The following is a 14855-nucleotide window of genomic DNA, read 5'->3' on the forward strand; positions in this document are numbered from 1 at the left end:
AGGAAAAAAGTGAAACCATCAACATTTAAGAATAAAAAACAATTGTATTGTAGATTTTTTCATAAGAATCACCTTAACATAATAGTTGAGAGTTTTTTTTTATTACATATTATAGGAATAGAATTCTTTTTTATGATTGGGATTGTTACTTGGTACAGAATACATACAGATAGAGTAACACTAACATGACCACGTAAAATAAGAAATATGAAGCTTTGATAAAAAGAAAAAAAATAAGAATATGAAGTATCAAGTATGTACCCTATTGAATAACAATTCCAGCGCTTAAAATTCTAGGAAAAAAATGTGTGCAATAGTCTGAGAATTTTATATCCTTTAATTTGTTTTTAGAATTAAAGAGAGAATATATGAGAGAAAAGAGAGAGAGAGAGAGAGTTCAAGAAACAGAGTATTTGGTTCTGAGTTTATAACAGTATTTTCACAGCAGATGTTTTATTTTATTCCACTTTCTAGTACATCAAAATCACTTATTACAATATTTCTGTCCATTTTCTGAAGACATGGAGGCTTTATCAAGTGGCCATGGTGTCCCTTCCCTTATCAAGTGGCCATGGTGCCCCTGCCATTACTGCTTCGATCTCCCATATCTCCCGAGGAACCTTTGTCATGCTCTTGCAACCGTTAGCCGTGACATGCTACAAAAACCAGAATAATATGCAAACACACAGCGTCAGTACAAATAAAATAAGATACACATGAAATCACAAAAGTAAGCCAGAGGAAGGGAGTACAGCAGCCTGTGCAGTTTCAATGATGTGGTTAAGTGTTAAAGAAAAATTCATGGTGAAGTCAAATCAAGAATAACAAAGGCACAAATAGGAACAACTAAATTCAAGTTCAAAACAAAATATTAGTATGACTAAGGGGAAAAGGAACATGGGTGAAAGCAGTAAAAGGCATCATAGAGATTCACAGAAGGGGGGTACCAAGTCACTTTCAATTCGAACTCCGCCAAAACCTTTAAATCTACTAACTGCTTCATGATTGAAGAACTTAGTAGTCTTTGAACTTCCCATGGCTGGAATCAACAATGCATCAATGAAGTAGCATCCAGGCTCTACAGTTATCACCTACAAAATAAGCCCCCGAGACATAGCATCAAATGCAATAGAATTTGCTTTAAACAGGGTTCAGAATAATAAAGATTTAGAAGATTCAGTGAAATGATTTGATCTGTAATTAAGGGAGGAAAAAAAGCAAACACACAAAAATTCATTGCTAACCATTCCCTCTTGGAGTTCTCTTATTGTACGTAAAGACTTCAATCCAGGTTCTTTTGGCCTCTCCATTCCCTGAAAATTATGTAATTGTTCCAACTTCCATCAAGGAGAAATGCCAAATATTATTTAAATGCAGCATTCTGAAATTTTCCAAAAATAAACCAGAAAAGACTAGCAGATAACTTATTGATAAAAACCTTTGAGTAGCCGCCAGGATCATGAGTGTCAATACCAAGAAAATGGCCAAGACCGTGAGGCATGAAAACAGCACCCAGTCGTTCAACCATCATATCGTCTACATTGCTAGAAACAAGAACAATGAGCAGCTTAAGTAAATTTATCCTTTCGAAACTAGTAACAACTTACAAGTAATTGGTATAATAGAATACATAATTGATAAATGATGATTGTTACCCAACTAAGATGCCCCCTGCCTTCAATGATTCAAGAATAACTTTTTCTGCAAGTCTGCAATTATAAGGAGGCAAAGAGAATCAGAATGTGCATGATATTAGAAAAAATCTAAAAAGTTTTAGTACAATCTAGTCATACCTATGCATATCAAGCCAGCTTACTCCAGGCTTCATTGTAGATATGACAGCATTGTGAGCTTCAAGGACAGCCTGCAATCAAGATAGTCAGGAACAAAAGAACAAGAAGAAAAATTAAAGATATAATCAAATTCATTAATATTAATGCACTTACATTATAGATAAGTGCTTGGTCAGAGGTAAACTTTCCATTCACCTGCAGATAAAGTTGAAAGAATTCTGAGAAAACTGTGGAGAAAATCAATTCTTCTCTACAAACTCCCAAATCAGAAACCCTAATTCCAGAAATTTTCCCAACCAAAAATTTCTAATAATTAATTTCAAAACCTTCAAAAGCTTTCATATTAGTCCATTTACATAAAAGGACCATATAATAACTCGTACAATTGAATAAAGGAAGAATAATGATAATCATGATAAAATTATTAAAACGATTTCATGCAGTCCAATTTAAGAGCACCATCAAGGATCTATGTAAAATGAAGAATAGATAAGGCCGCATTTTATAATCAACAACTCTGGTGGCTACTTAGCTAAAATTGAATTAACTAGATAACTTGAAAAGTCTAGGCCCACTAACAACTGGTGATATCTAAAAGCAGACTAGCAAGCTAAAACAACAATTGCAGACATAAATACATATACTCACAGGGAAGGAACAAGTTATGTCAGACCCATAAAAATGGTATTCAGCTCCCATATCAAGCAATGCCAAATCTCCATCTTCCAAGGTCTGTACAAAAGATGTTATGAAGATTTTGATAACATGACAAAGTGCTTCAGTGGCGAAGTCTACCATACCCTGTCATTTGGAGCTGCCGCATGCCCATAATGGAGAACAGCACTGTATTTTCAAAACAATAGAACTTTTAGCTAACATTTTTACAGTTGAGATTAATGTCAATATCAATAGATATATACCCATAATGAAATCAAAATGATATGTTAACACCAGAACTAACACTTAGAACTCCCCTCCATCCCCCCAGAATGCAAAGTCTAATGATCCTTTTTCAAATTACAAACAGATGACAGCCGAGAAGGCTCGATTTCACCCTAGTTGAGATTAATGCTTTTTTGAGAAGAGTTGTATTAGAGCATGATACAAAAGAAAAACCATAGAGGAAATAGAGATGGTAAACTATATTAACAGATCATTCAAACTGCATTGCAGAATCAAAAAATGTTAATTTTAATAAAGAAAAACTTGCCTATTATCACCAGTAGCACAGATACATGTGTATGAGCAATGTCTACAGCCACCATACATGTAGGTATGGTGAAGAAACATGCTTTCCAGCTGATACTCGTGCATGCCAACCCTAACTTTTCTCATGACCTGGTCAGAAAGAAAAATAGTTATAAATCCATTAGATCATGAGTCTCATGACTAAAGAAAAGGTACTCAGGTTCTGAAATATTTCTAAAGCTATATGCCCAAAATCAAGATTTCAAAATACACAAAGTTCATGCAACAGTGAGATAACTGATCCCTTCACTGAGCTGTTCCTTGCACTTATTTAAGTACAAACATGCACAAATGCATGTCTCACAAATAAATTATTGAGAATAATGTGCTGAAATATATGTTAAATTTATTTATTGCAACATGTATATGATGAGTATAACATTTGGGCAATGAAACATTTTCACGAATGGTTACCTCGATATGAGCTTCAGAGCTTATATCATTGGCAAACTGGATAAGAGCAAGCTCCATATCTGATTTTAGAACACGGCATTCAGTCAAAATCGGATGTAAGGTATTCAAATCCGTGACAAACTCATCAATCCCCTATACAAAGATTAAGAAGATATATTCAATATAATGTTCCAATTAAAGAACATGAAGCATATTTATGTATCAAAACCAAGGAAGCATGTCACTAAGTCTTATGATATCACCTAAACTGTTGAGTGAAAGATATACATATTGCTACTGCAGTATCGGTAAAGCACTACAGAAAAATGTGTCTAAAACAGCGAATGCAGTGAGTTATTACTATTTATTTATTTATTCAACCTAATACCTGACATTCCCCAAACCCAGCCTTAACCACCTGAACCAATACCTGGCACTGAAATTCATATCCTGAAGGTATGAATAACTGATTTGAGACATAAAGGGAGTATGAAATGTATTAACCTTAAACTCTGCTGGTTTTGCAAATTCTCCGCTATCTGTGTTGAGCCCGTGCATGAGAAACAATAAAGGTTTACCAACTCCCTGATATGCATCATGTAAAACTTTTGTAATCTCATCAGTATAGTATACCACGCTAACCATATATCTTTCCTGCAAATGAATAGTATAAACGTGAGCTAATGAGTACCAAGTACCGACTGCATTTTATGCTGACACAGAAATCTATTAAACCGTCAATCACCTTGAAGTAAGATGGAGGCTTTATCTCCCCCAACCAAACAGCATAATCGGCAGGTAACCTAGGAGCAAAGAGAATAGATTTCCCAGTTGCAATGTCCTTGAGGAGAAAAGTTACATAAACATTACAAGAAGAACAATTTTTAGGTGAAACCCATAATAGCTAAAACTTCTAAAATTGATAAGCCGGAAAAAATAATTTCACATTCAAGAACAACCCAAATGTCACAAATACATGTACTTACTATAGCTCCATAGAAACCAGGCTCTCTTACTCCAAACAAGTAAGCGAAGTAACTCTCCTGTCTATAAACAGAATTAAACATTACCTAAAGCCAATGATCATTTTGATATACTAGTATTTCATAGAATCAAACAATATTTCAACGGGAAAAACGGAAATTAAATTGATTATTGAATTATTGATCATAATTAGGAATATAATTAATAAAATATTATTGGGCTAATTACAAATAAATCAATAAAACTTTTCATAATTTCATTTTAGTCACTATTGACCAAAATGAAAAAAGATAAATTATAATAGATTAATAAACATGCATTACTATTCAAATTTAGATTTGTATTAAGTTTGTATTTGACTGCTATGCAGCAAAATGATTTAGGGTTTAGCTCTCGGGACCCCGAGACCTAAACTCTAAGTCATAATCTCCATAACCCTAATTTTAAACCATAAACCTCATTTATATACCTGCACCCCATTTCTATAAATTGATATTTTTCAATATACTAAAATACATGATATCATCAAGTGGATTGAGTTTAGTGACTAAAATGAGATATAATTTCAAAACTCATTGACCTTTATAGAAAAAAAAATAAAAAATTTAGGACTCGTTTGGCACTACTTTTAGAATTGGTAAAAGAGCTTTCAGATTAGTAAAAGTCCTTTTGGTTGCGTTTGGCATAAATAAATAAAAGTGATTCTGGGTTATAAAAGCGCTTTTAAGTGGTGTTTTGAAAAGCGCTTCTAGCAAAAGTACTACTGATTATAAGCGCTTCTAAGAAGCAGAGTCGGACCCTTCCATTGACCATTATGTAATATTGAAATATTTTATTGATTTAAATGTAATTTGTTAATAATTATTTCAACTAGGTACCTGAAGAGCTCGATGTGATCAGTGTCATATCGAGTTTGCTCCTCACCTCCCTAAAAGAAACAACAAGCAGTTGATGAAAGCGAAAATCAAATTTGTTTTGTATGAAAATGAAATAGTCAAAATGAAGGAGAAGAATAAGAGGGATCGATTACTTGGAGGAAGACGAAACCATGGAGGGAACGAGAAGACTGAGAGAGCTGGTGGCGAAGAGAGTTGAAGAGCTTTTCGCGGTTTTTGACGTGGAGCTCCATTGGGACTGTAGGAGGAGTGAGAGACGATGGTGAAGCCATTTCTTCTTCTTTCGGCCAATTACAAACTTACAGACACTCTTATACGGATATAAAATGGGCAGAAGTCCGAACGTTTGGGCTTGGACTCAGGTCCAGATAAACTAGCTAACTTTTTGAAAAGTTTAGGCCGGGCATAAGACTATAGAAGTGGGCCTTGGAGACAGATTTTGTAAGAGGAAATTTATGGACAATCGATAGTGGTTTTGGACACCCAAGTTGTAAAGAAACAATAAAATATTTCTAAAAAAACTATAAATTACAAAGTGAAAAATTGGAGAAAAAGAAAAAATAAAAGATCAAGAGGGTGCTTTGCTTCTCCGGTCGTCCCCCAGCCATGAGCCACCCGACAACTCCCCTCACATTGACCAACTCGTGCATCCCTCCCTTAACCCCGACCGATGACTCATACACTATTCCTCTCTCTCTCTTTTCTCTTTTTATCTCTCTCTTATTGCACATTGTTCATAGTTTGAAAACATTAATTACATTTTGATGGAGCATGTATAATAAGTTAAACTATAGAGATCATTCTATAAAGATCATTTATGTAAAAAATCAATCAAATCGAAAATCGTTTGGTTATGAAAGTATGATAAAATAAACAGACGGTTTTTGTAATAGTTTGATTCACCGTTTGTTTATTTGATAACGATTACATGACCCAACCATTTCCTGTTTAATTGATTTTTTGGCATAGATGATCTTCAAAAAATGATCTAAAAAATGAACGGTTTGATCATGAAAATATACTACGAAATGAGAATAGTAAAAGAGAAGGTCACTGGAGAATGTAGATTGAAGAAAGTAGATAGCATTGGACAAAAGAAAAAAGATTGTACTTAGTGGAAAGGCTGAAAAGCCATTAGACATTAGGTATATGCATGCGCACACATGTGTTAATTGAATTCAATTTACGAGGCCTTACTAGAATATGAACAATTTCATGAGTTCCAATGTTAAGCCATGTATGAGATGATTGTGATATGCAGCTGATCGATCCTGCGTGGTTGCTTGATTGGCAAAGAGTTGGCAAGAGGTGGACTATATATATGTGCATATTGTCAAACTAACCATTGCCAATATATATGTTATGAAATAGACTATTAATATGGGTCATGCATTAGAATAAATTTTTCCTAGATTGCTATTTTAGATAGACAATAGGAAACATAACATGTCAATATTTATTTATAAAACAGATGTTTCTAATATGTGTAATAGTGTGTGTATATATATAATATATATTGTCAAAAGAATGTAATAATTAAATTTATAGAAGTTGTAAGAGAGATGATATTAATTAAGAATTTAAAAGCAGAGAAATCATGGTGGGTGCGCGCGTCTTATAATTGATAATGTTGATAAAGCAAATCTTATATCTAAGTCTGTGTGCATGGCGTGGATGTTCTTGGATCACAAGTTAGGGAGTGCAAGAAACGTAATTCAACCATGCAATTATTAGCTATAGACTTATATATATAGTTAATATTTCATCAATAATGAAAGTATTCATACACCACCTACATGCATTTTTAGAAAAAAAAAATATATATATATATATATGTATATGGAGGAAGGCACATGGTTGGGAGGCAGAAAATTCTCCACAAAAAGGTGATTTTTGGCACATATGTAGAAAAATTACTTTCAATATATTCAATTAAAAGAATTAACATAAACAATTGCAAGTGGAGGGAAAGAAAAAGAGAGAAAAAAAGAGAGATTATATATAGAACATTAATAAAGTGCAGAAATGGGATACAAATTGATTATGAATATTAACGCATTATTAGTAGTCAAATGGTCTATGTGGACGCTGGTGGATCGCATTTCATGCTTTACAAGTAGCTAGAGCAACAACATCAATGAATTAATTAAGAAAATATATATATATTTTGGATTAAAGAAAATTAATATATATTATATGGCAAGTTGGCAACATAGAGAAACATATATTTGTGTACGTACTAAATCCAAATGTAAGGCTGAGAGCATATATCATATGCAGAAGCAGAACCTGCGGGAAATTAAATTTCTAATTGAAGGTGAAGACAAGGACATATGGCCTATATATTGGCATGTTTTTGCATAGACATGCATGCCCAACTTGGGATATTATGTCTCTCAATGCCTCAAAGGTCATGTCTCCAATATGCTGCATATGGGGTTCACAAAACGTGTTCGTACAAACACGCAAGGAATCATTCATTAATTATTCTAACCACTCAACTTAAGCATGTACTCAACTTAAGCATGTATACATATATGTTGGAGTATGTAGATATGGGAGAATTATCGCATGCAAACTAGGTTAGGAAGGAATCTTATGTGAAAATTTTTTATGTTACATTTGTATAAGAAGTTTTTCATGTGTAAAATATTTTTGAATAGGATTTCGAATTCTCCTATTAGATCTCGTCCAAACAAAATTTCTTTATAGGATTGGCAAAAAGGATTCTTAGCCATATAAAATCCATTCGGAGATCAAATACTGATGACCCTAATGTTGATGTGAGAATCACCTTATAAATGCCCACTTCCAAAAATAATTAATTAGTTTTGAATTAAATATTATAATCCTAAATTCCTAATATGATCTAAAAGTGGACAATTCACGCAACCCGGCCAATTTGGTTGCATGTGCTTCACTATCACCTACCATTAAAATTTAATCTTATAAATTACAAAGTACCATATAGTCATAAACCAATTCAACAGCAATTATTTAAACCTAATAGAGGCTGAGACCGCAGAGTCAGTATTGATTTCACCTACCCAATATTCTATGGTTCTCTCTCTTCGATCGACATGATCTTAGCATAATTATAATAAAGAATCTCAAGTGGCACATTGTCGTTTATTATATCTTCCGTGAAGATTTTGAACTTCGATTTGTTTACAACTTACAAACATGCCAAACTCTATTATTTTGTCTTTTATTACAATTTACTTAACATGTATATAATTATTAATTTCTAAAATCTTAAATCTTAAAAATACCTTTAAAATCGTACACGTATTAAATATAATATAAATGAATTAGTAACATCCATCATCATGCTACGTGGTGTTATAATCACATATAATAATTTTTTCATTGTATTTTTATAAATAAATAAAAGAAGAATATGAACCCCTGTTTACCACATAATACAGAAACACGTCCATTTTGGAATAAAATGAGATTTTGGAATATGGGATATCGTTTGTTCCTTCCATTATATGTCCAAGAGACAATAATATGCTTTAACTACAAATGGGTTAACAGAGAAAGGAGACTGAAAAATAAAGAATATCAACTTAATGTTATATATGCCTTGATTAATGACATTCGGAGCAATGTCAATGCAAATAGATTTCCTAATACACGATTACAGGGCCTAGCTAGCATTTTCAAACATATAGTGCCCCGACTCTTACCATGTGAAGTCTTTTTTGGCTGCAGATAGCAACCAATTAATTGGCAAATGCAGCTAGGCAAACTATTAAGACAAAACTAAAAGTTAAAACAAACATATATATACACATATCTTTCAGTTGTAGTCCTCATGAGCAACACAAAATGACATAAACTTTGGCCCTTTGCCCTTTTACTGAGAAGGTGTTGACATAGTACTGCTAAACGATTAAGAAATCCCAAGTAAGTAAAATGGTTAATCCCCACAACTTAAATAAATTGATTATTAAATTAATTAGAGGTAGCAGCTAGCTAGCTAGCGAGTAAAGGCCATCTAGAAAAGTGCAGACTGTATGCACAGTTGTGAGCAATCCCCATGTATAAAGCCAATTGATTGGTCTCTGTCCCTGTCATAAGTGTCAGTCCTAATTTCTGGTATGCTTCCACTCCATGGCATGTTTCCTATTAATCCTCTGTTGGAACCCACTTAGGAATGTGAACACTGTGAAGTACACATGACTTTCTTAGCAATGGCTTATACGTACCGATAGATAACTGCTTATTAATTAATAAGGAGAAAAACTTATATGTAATGGTTGTATATATCTATTTTTTAATATATTTTTTTATATGTCAGTAATTAGTTGTAAGAGTAAAGATGTATACACCTGTTACAGATAAGTTATTGCATATAAAAAATTTAAACAGGTTAATAATATATATCAAATTAACACTACTCACTAGCTTTGCTTTTTTATTATTGTTTTTTTTTTCTTTCATAAGTAATTTAATAATTGGTAAAAGACAAACCACCTCAACCCCCTCCTTTTTTGTTGGGATGTAATAATATTTCTGGATGGAGGACCATGAGGGGTCTTTTTTTTTTTTTTGTTTAATTATTACATTCAACTACATGCTTCCCAAAACCATTGGCTAGTTGGGTATGAGATGAAAAACGCATTCCACTGAGAATAGATCATAGTGCTAGTACTGTAATTGACTTGCCCGGCCATGATCACTGCAATCTCATTAAATATTTTATAATATGATGATTTATGTATAGAACATATACATGTATATACATTATATAAAATTGAAGTTGCATATCTGATGTAAGACGTTTTGGTTGATACTTGTCGCTGCCTTGCAGGCTGAAGTCGCCATGTAGTCGTCATATGATCACTCCTTTCACGTTCGCTGTTTTATCATGCATTAGGAGGGATTCAATGTATTAATTGCAAATCTCATGCTAGCTGTGTTGGGTTCTTGCACATGGATATTTCACCATCTCCACCCCCCCAAAAAGTACTTATTCCCCTTATCTCATTGCTTTCTTTTCTCAATCTTGAGTGTTTTATCACCTTATTTCTTTCCTTTTTCTATAGGAAATTTATAGATCAATTATGAAAATTCATGATTATTAACCGTTAGATCGATCAAAATCTTAAGACGAACATTCAAACTCAATTCTCATTGTAATAAGGTATTTCACTTTTTGGTGTGTGTGATCAGCATTTTAATCGTGAATAGTACTAAATGGATTCATGTATATGAAAAATGCCGCTTCATTGACATGTATACAATATGCCTAAAAAATACCATGTACCCTATTGGATATCATGAGCACAGCATGATACTTGCATATAAGGAAACCACTGCATTTTGGCTACACCAATAATTCAAACTTATAAAATTTAATCAATTAGACTCCATGAGAACGCATTATTATTGTTGTTACAATCCTCAAAATTATAAGTTCTGTTGCTAGGAATAATGCATGCATATATATGTACGTGTGGGGTCAGCCGATCTTTTCCGGAGCTTCAATTTTGTCCTAGCTTAATCTTGGGTAATTAACTTGGTATCTTTGTCAGGTCATCCAACTTAACCACTCTTAGATCTCCTCAAACATTAGTTTGTTGAAACATTCTTGGTTTAATTCAGCATCGAATTTAGAGACTTTGCTCTGCAAGGATTTGGTTTGTCATAGGTTGGGGAAGTACATGGGGATTTGTAGAGAGAGAAACCTAACCACCATATTTGGTCCGGCCATATCTTAAATCATATCTTATGGAGATTAAGATAAAGATATAGCAGAATTAATCAACAGTTGTTGGGTACATGTACATGAAATTAATTAGTACCATAAAAACTACATCTCTCTGTAGAAGGCAATCAGCTTTGATATATCATGCTTACATTACAGAATCAATGACTGATTTTTTCTCTGTATTTGCTTTTGCTTATTTTTTTTAAAAGGTAATGCTAGGGAGATCATTACTTTGTACCATCTAATATATTATTTCTCTAATAGAGATGAGCCCCACTTATATTGGCATGACGGATCCATTTTCCTTTTTTAATCTAGCAATTTCCTTTTTTAAAAGAGAACAAGCAAGTTGAGGTTATACGTAAAAGCCCCCAAACCCTTCCCTTCTTGCTATATATATAAGGGGTCTCCTTCAAAGGTTTCATTCAAACAGTTCTCATACATATCAGCTCTTTTGGTCATAACAGCTTTCTTTAAGAAGGTCCTTCTAAAAGAAAGCTAGTTATGGCTATAGCGATTGAGAAACCTTCTGTTGTTGGGCTATCAAAAATAGCTGTTTCTGATACTCATGGAGAAGACTCCCCATACTTTGCAGGCTGGAAAGCATATGATGAAAACCCTTATAATGAATCAAGCAACCCAGATGGAGTAATACAGATGGGACTTGCAGAGAATCAAGTAAGTGCCCATCAGACAATATCAACTGGTTCAAAGAGAAAAAGAAACCAAGAAGAAAATTTGAAGATTTTTTCATTTTATAGAATTGTCAACTAATAATATTTTTTGTTGATTTCTTGAACAGGTTTCATTTGATTTGTTGGAAGAGTACTTGGAACAGCACTCAGGAGCTACCAACTTGGGATCAAAAGGCTTTAGAGAGAATGCCTTGTTTCAAGACTACCATGGCCTTTTGTCTTTCAGAAAGGCAATGGCAAGTTTCATGGAACAAATCAGAGGAGGAAGGGCCAAATTTGACCCTGCCAGGATTGTCCTAACTGCAGGAGCAACTGCAGCCAATGAGCTATTGACTTTCATTCTTGCTGATCCTGGTGATGCTCTGCTAGTCCCAACCCCATACTATCCAGGGTAAGAACTAGTTCTTCATCACTCAAAAACTTAATTATATATTTAATTTGGAAGCTAGCTAAACAGCTAGTTACATTTTCATGCATGTTCTAATCACAAGTCAATTCTGGTCTTCAGGTTTGATAGAGATTTGAGGTGGAGGACTGGTGTGAATATTGTACCAATTCATTGTGACAGCTCAAACAATTTCCAGATTACTCCTCAAGCTCTAGAAGCTGCATACAATGAAGCAGAAGCCAAGGACATGAAAGTGAGAGGGGTACTAATCACAAACCCATCAAACCCCTTAGGTGCAACAATCCAAAGGGTAGTCCTCGGAGAGATTCTTGATTTCGCCACCCGCAAAAACATCCATCTTGTCTCTGATGAAATCTATTCAGGATCTGCCTTCTCATCCTCGGAATTCGTAAGCGTTGCGGAGATTCTTGAAGAACGGCAGTATAAGGATTCGGAAAGAGTTCACATTGTTTATAGCCTTTCCAAAGATCTTGGCCTTCCTGGTTTTAGAGTTGGCACTGTATACTCATACAATGACAAGGTTGTGACAACAGCGAGAAGGATGTCTAGCTTCACCTTAATATCTTCTCAAACACAACATCTCTTGGCTTCCATGTTATCCAACAAGGAATTCACTGAAAATTACATAAAGACAAACAGAGAGAGGCTGAGGAAGAGATATGAGATGATCATTGAAGGTTTAAAGAAAGCTGGGATTGAGTGCTTGAAAGGCAATGCTGGATTGTTTTGCTGGATGAATTTAAGTCCACTCTTGGACACACCAACAAGAGAAGGTGAACTGACTCTTTGGAATTCTATGATGCATGAAGTGAAGCTCAATATATCTCCTGGTTCTTCATGCCAGTGCTCTGAACCAGGCTGGTTTAGGGTGTGTTTTGCTAACATGAGTGAGCAGACCCTTGAAGTTGCATTGAAAAGAATACATAATTTCATGGAAAAAAAGAGAGAGAACTAGCTAGAAAACGCATTTTCCTCTCTCTAATCTTCCCCTTTTTCATGGTTCTACCCATTTTTGATTTTTTGGAGGACAAAACCCAGTTCAAGAATTGGCCGGATTTGTCTCATTATATACTGTAGAGACTAGAGGGGTCAGACTGAATTGAAGCACATTCTTGTTTTCTTGCTTGAAAAAGCAAGTTTCACATAAATACAATTTATATAATTGATAATTATATACTGTTTAATTTGTACGTCTTTGACTTGTCATGCAATCAACTTTGGAAGATTTGAGAAACAACATATTAATGTTGGCCTACAGGCTACAACTTCTAACCATTGAAATTTTAAGCTGATTTTGACGTTGTCTGACTCTGACTTAATTAGGATACATTAGTTATTTAAGATATCATTTTCTTAATATAACCATTAATGCTTATCAAGCTTTTACACCAGATCTGGTATTAGTCCACCATATGATGATACTACTTGATATATACACGGCAGGCCCAGAATATAATAAGCATTGACTATAGAAATTAATGACCAAATGTAAACACTTAATTTGATTAAAGCCCTGGAATATAGTTATGATAACATATATTTTATGTTGATTTGAGTTTCATGCGGGGAAAAGAGGGATCAAGATCAGGTCATGCATATCCTGGCGGCTCAATGGAAAGTGAGACCTAAGGCGAAATTACACAGAAGCCTTTCAAATATATTATTCAAAAAATTAGCCTTTAGGTTTGCTTCTTTTAATTTTAGACGAGAGATATTACAAAGAATGAGAGAAAGGAAAAAAATGGGCAGATCACAATATACAAATGAAATAGATGTGAGATGTCCCCGAAAACAATTCATGAAGCACTTTTTTTTAGTGGAAAGCCTAAGAGCATGTACAGTGGCTTTTTGCTATATGCTATATGCTATATTTAGCATGACTTTTAGCATTTAGCAATAGCTTTTGTACTTTTTGCTCAAATGACACAAAAACTATAGCTATATGTTAGTATGTTTATATTTTTAATATATTTTTAATATATTCATATATATCCTTATAAATTAAATTTAATAAATTTAATTATTTTAATAATTATATCATTGTAAATATTTTAATGAGAGCTTTAATATGAGCCCAATATTAAATATATTTAAATATTATTATTTTAATACCCAAATTAATATTTTAGTATTTTTCATGTTAAAGTCAAATTTAGGAATTGTAAAATTTAAATACATGGCCAATCAATCCATGACAGCTGCCCATCCTCATATCTCTTACTGCAACTTTTTTCATTCATGTGAATATCATTTCTTCTCTCTCTCATCATGGACCCAGCACTTTTTCAACCAATCACTTTCTTTCACTTGATTTTTTATTCTTTATTTACCTATACTTTTCAAATAGTGTGTATACTTTTTTCTTGAGTTCCTCAATAACAATTGCTAAATTTTCTGCTATATATATTGAAAAATTTAGCAATAGCATAGCAAATGCTAAATTTAACAAGTTTTTTTTTTTTATGTCATCTCATTGTACATGCTCTAAGGGAATAAAAAAAATTCAAAAGTCTCACTGACAAATAATGAAGAATCTCACGCCTAAACATTAAACAAGAAAGTAGAAAGTATCTTTCTGAATTATGAGGCCTAATTGGCTAATTATAAATATTTTAAGTTTTTATTTTAATTTTTTTTAATAGTATGTCAAATACTTTCAATATGAGGCCTCCTTCAACATGAGGCCCTAGGCACAGGCCTTGCTCGCCTTATGCTTGA

At 33.5% G+C, this 14855-nt stretch overlaps 2 protein-coding genes across 3 annotated transcripts; one reads left to right on the top strand and one right to left on the bottom strand.

Moving 5' to 3' along the window:
• Positions 1-396: 396 nt before the first annotated feature.
• LOC147279584 (Metallopeptidase M24 family protein) lies at positions 397-5593 on the bottom strand. Of its 2 annotated transcripts, none has more exons than XM_086250664.1 (16): positions 5449-5593; positions 5297-5346; positions 4421-4481; positions 4180-4275; positions 3939-4088; positions 3456-3587; positions 3004-3131; positions 2594-2636; positions 2442-2525; positions 1947-1988; positions 1794-1864; positions 1656-1709; positions 1439-1544; positions 1245-1313; positions 948-1091; positions 397-656 (listed from the first exon to the last, which is right to left on the bottom strand). In XM_086250664.1, exons 1-16 carry the CDS (start codon positions 5584-5586, stop codon positions 534-536), a joined length of 1491 nt encoding a protein of 496 aa, XP_086106790.1. In that variant the 5' UTR covers positions 5587-5593; the 3' UTR covers positions 397-533. The 2 variants fall into 2 exon arrangements, with proteins under 2 accessions (XP_086106790.1, XP_086106789.1); XM_086250663.1 differs by having other exon boundaries at positions 1424-1544.
• A 5944-nt stretch (positions 5594-11537) lies between these two features.
• On the top strand, positions 11538-13092 carry LOC147279585 (1-aminocyclopropane-1-carboxylate synthase 7-like). The gene is made up of 3 exons (XM_086249505.1): positions 11538-11711; positions 11836-12119; positions 12237-13092. The coding sequence occupies exons 1-3, from the start codon at positions 11538-11540 to the stop codon at positions 13090-13092; spliced, it is 1314 nt and encodes a 437-aa protein (XP_086105631.1).
• The last annotated feature ends 1763 nt before the right edge of the window (positions 13093-14855 follow it).

Source organism: Dryas octopetala, chromosome 7 (assembly GCF_963921425.1).
Source record: "Dryas octopetala chromosome 7, drDryOcto1.1, whole genome shotgun sequence".
In the NCBI taxonomy this organism is placed as follows: domain Eukaryota; kingdom Viridiplantae; phylum Streptophyta; class Magnoliopsida; order Rosales; family Rosaceae; genus Dryas; species Dryas octopetala.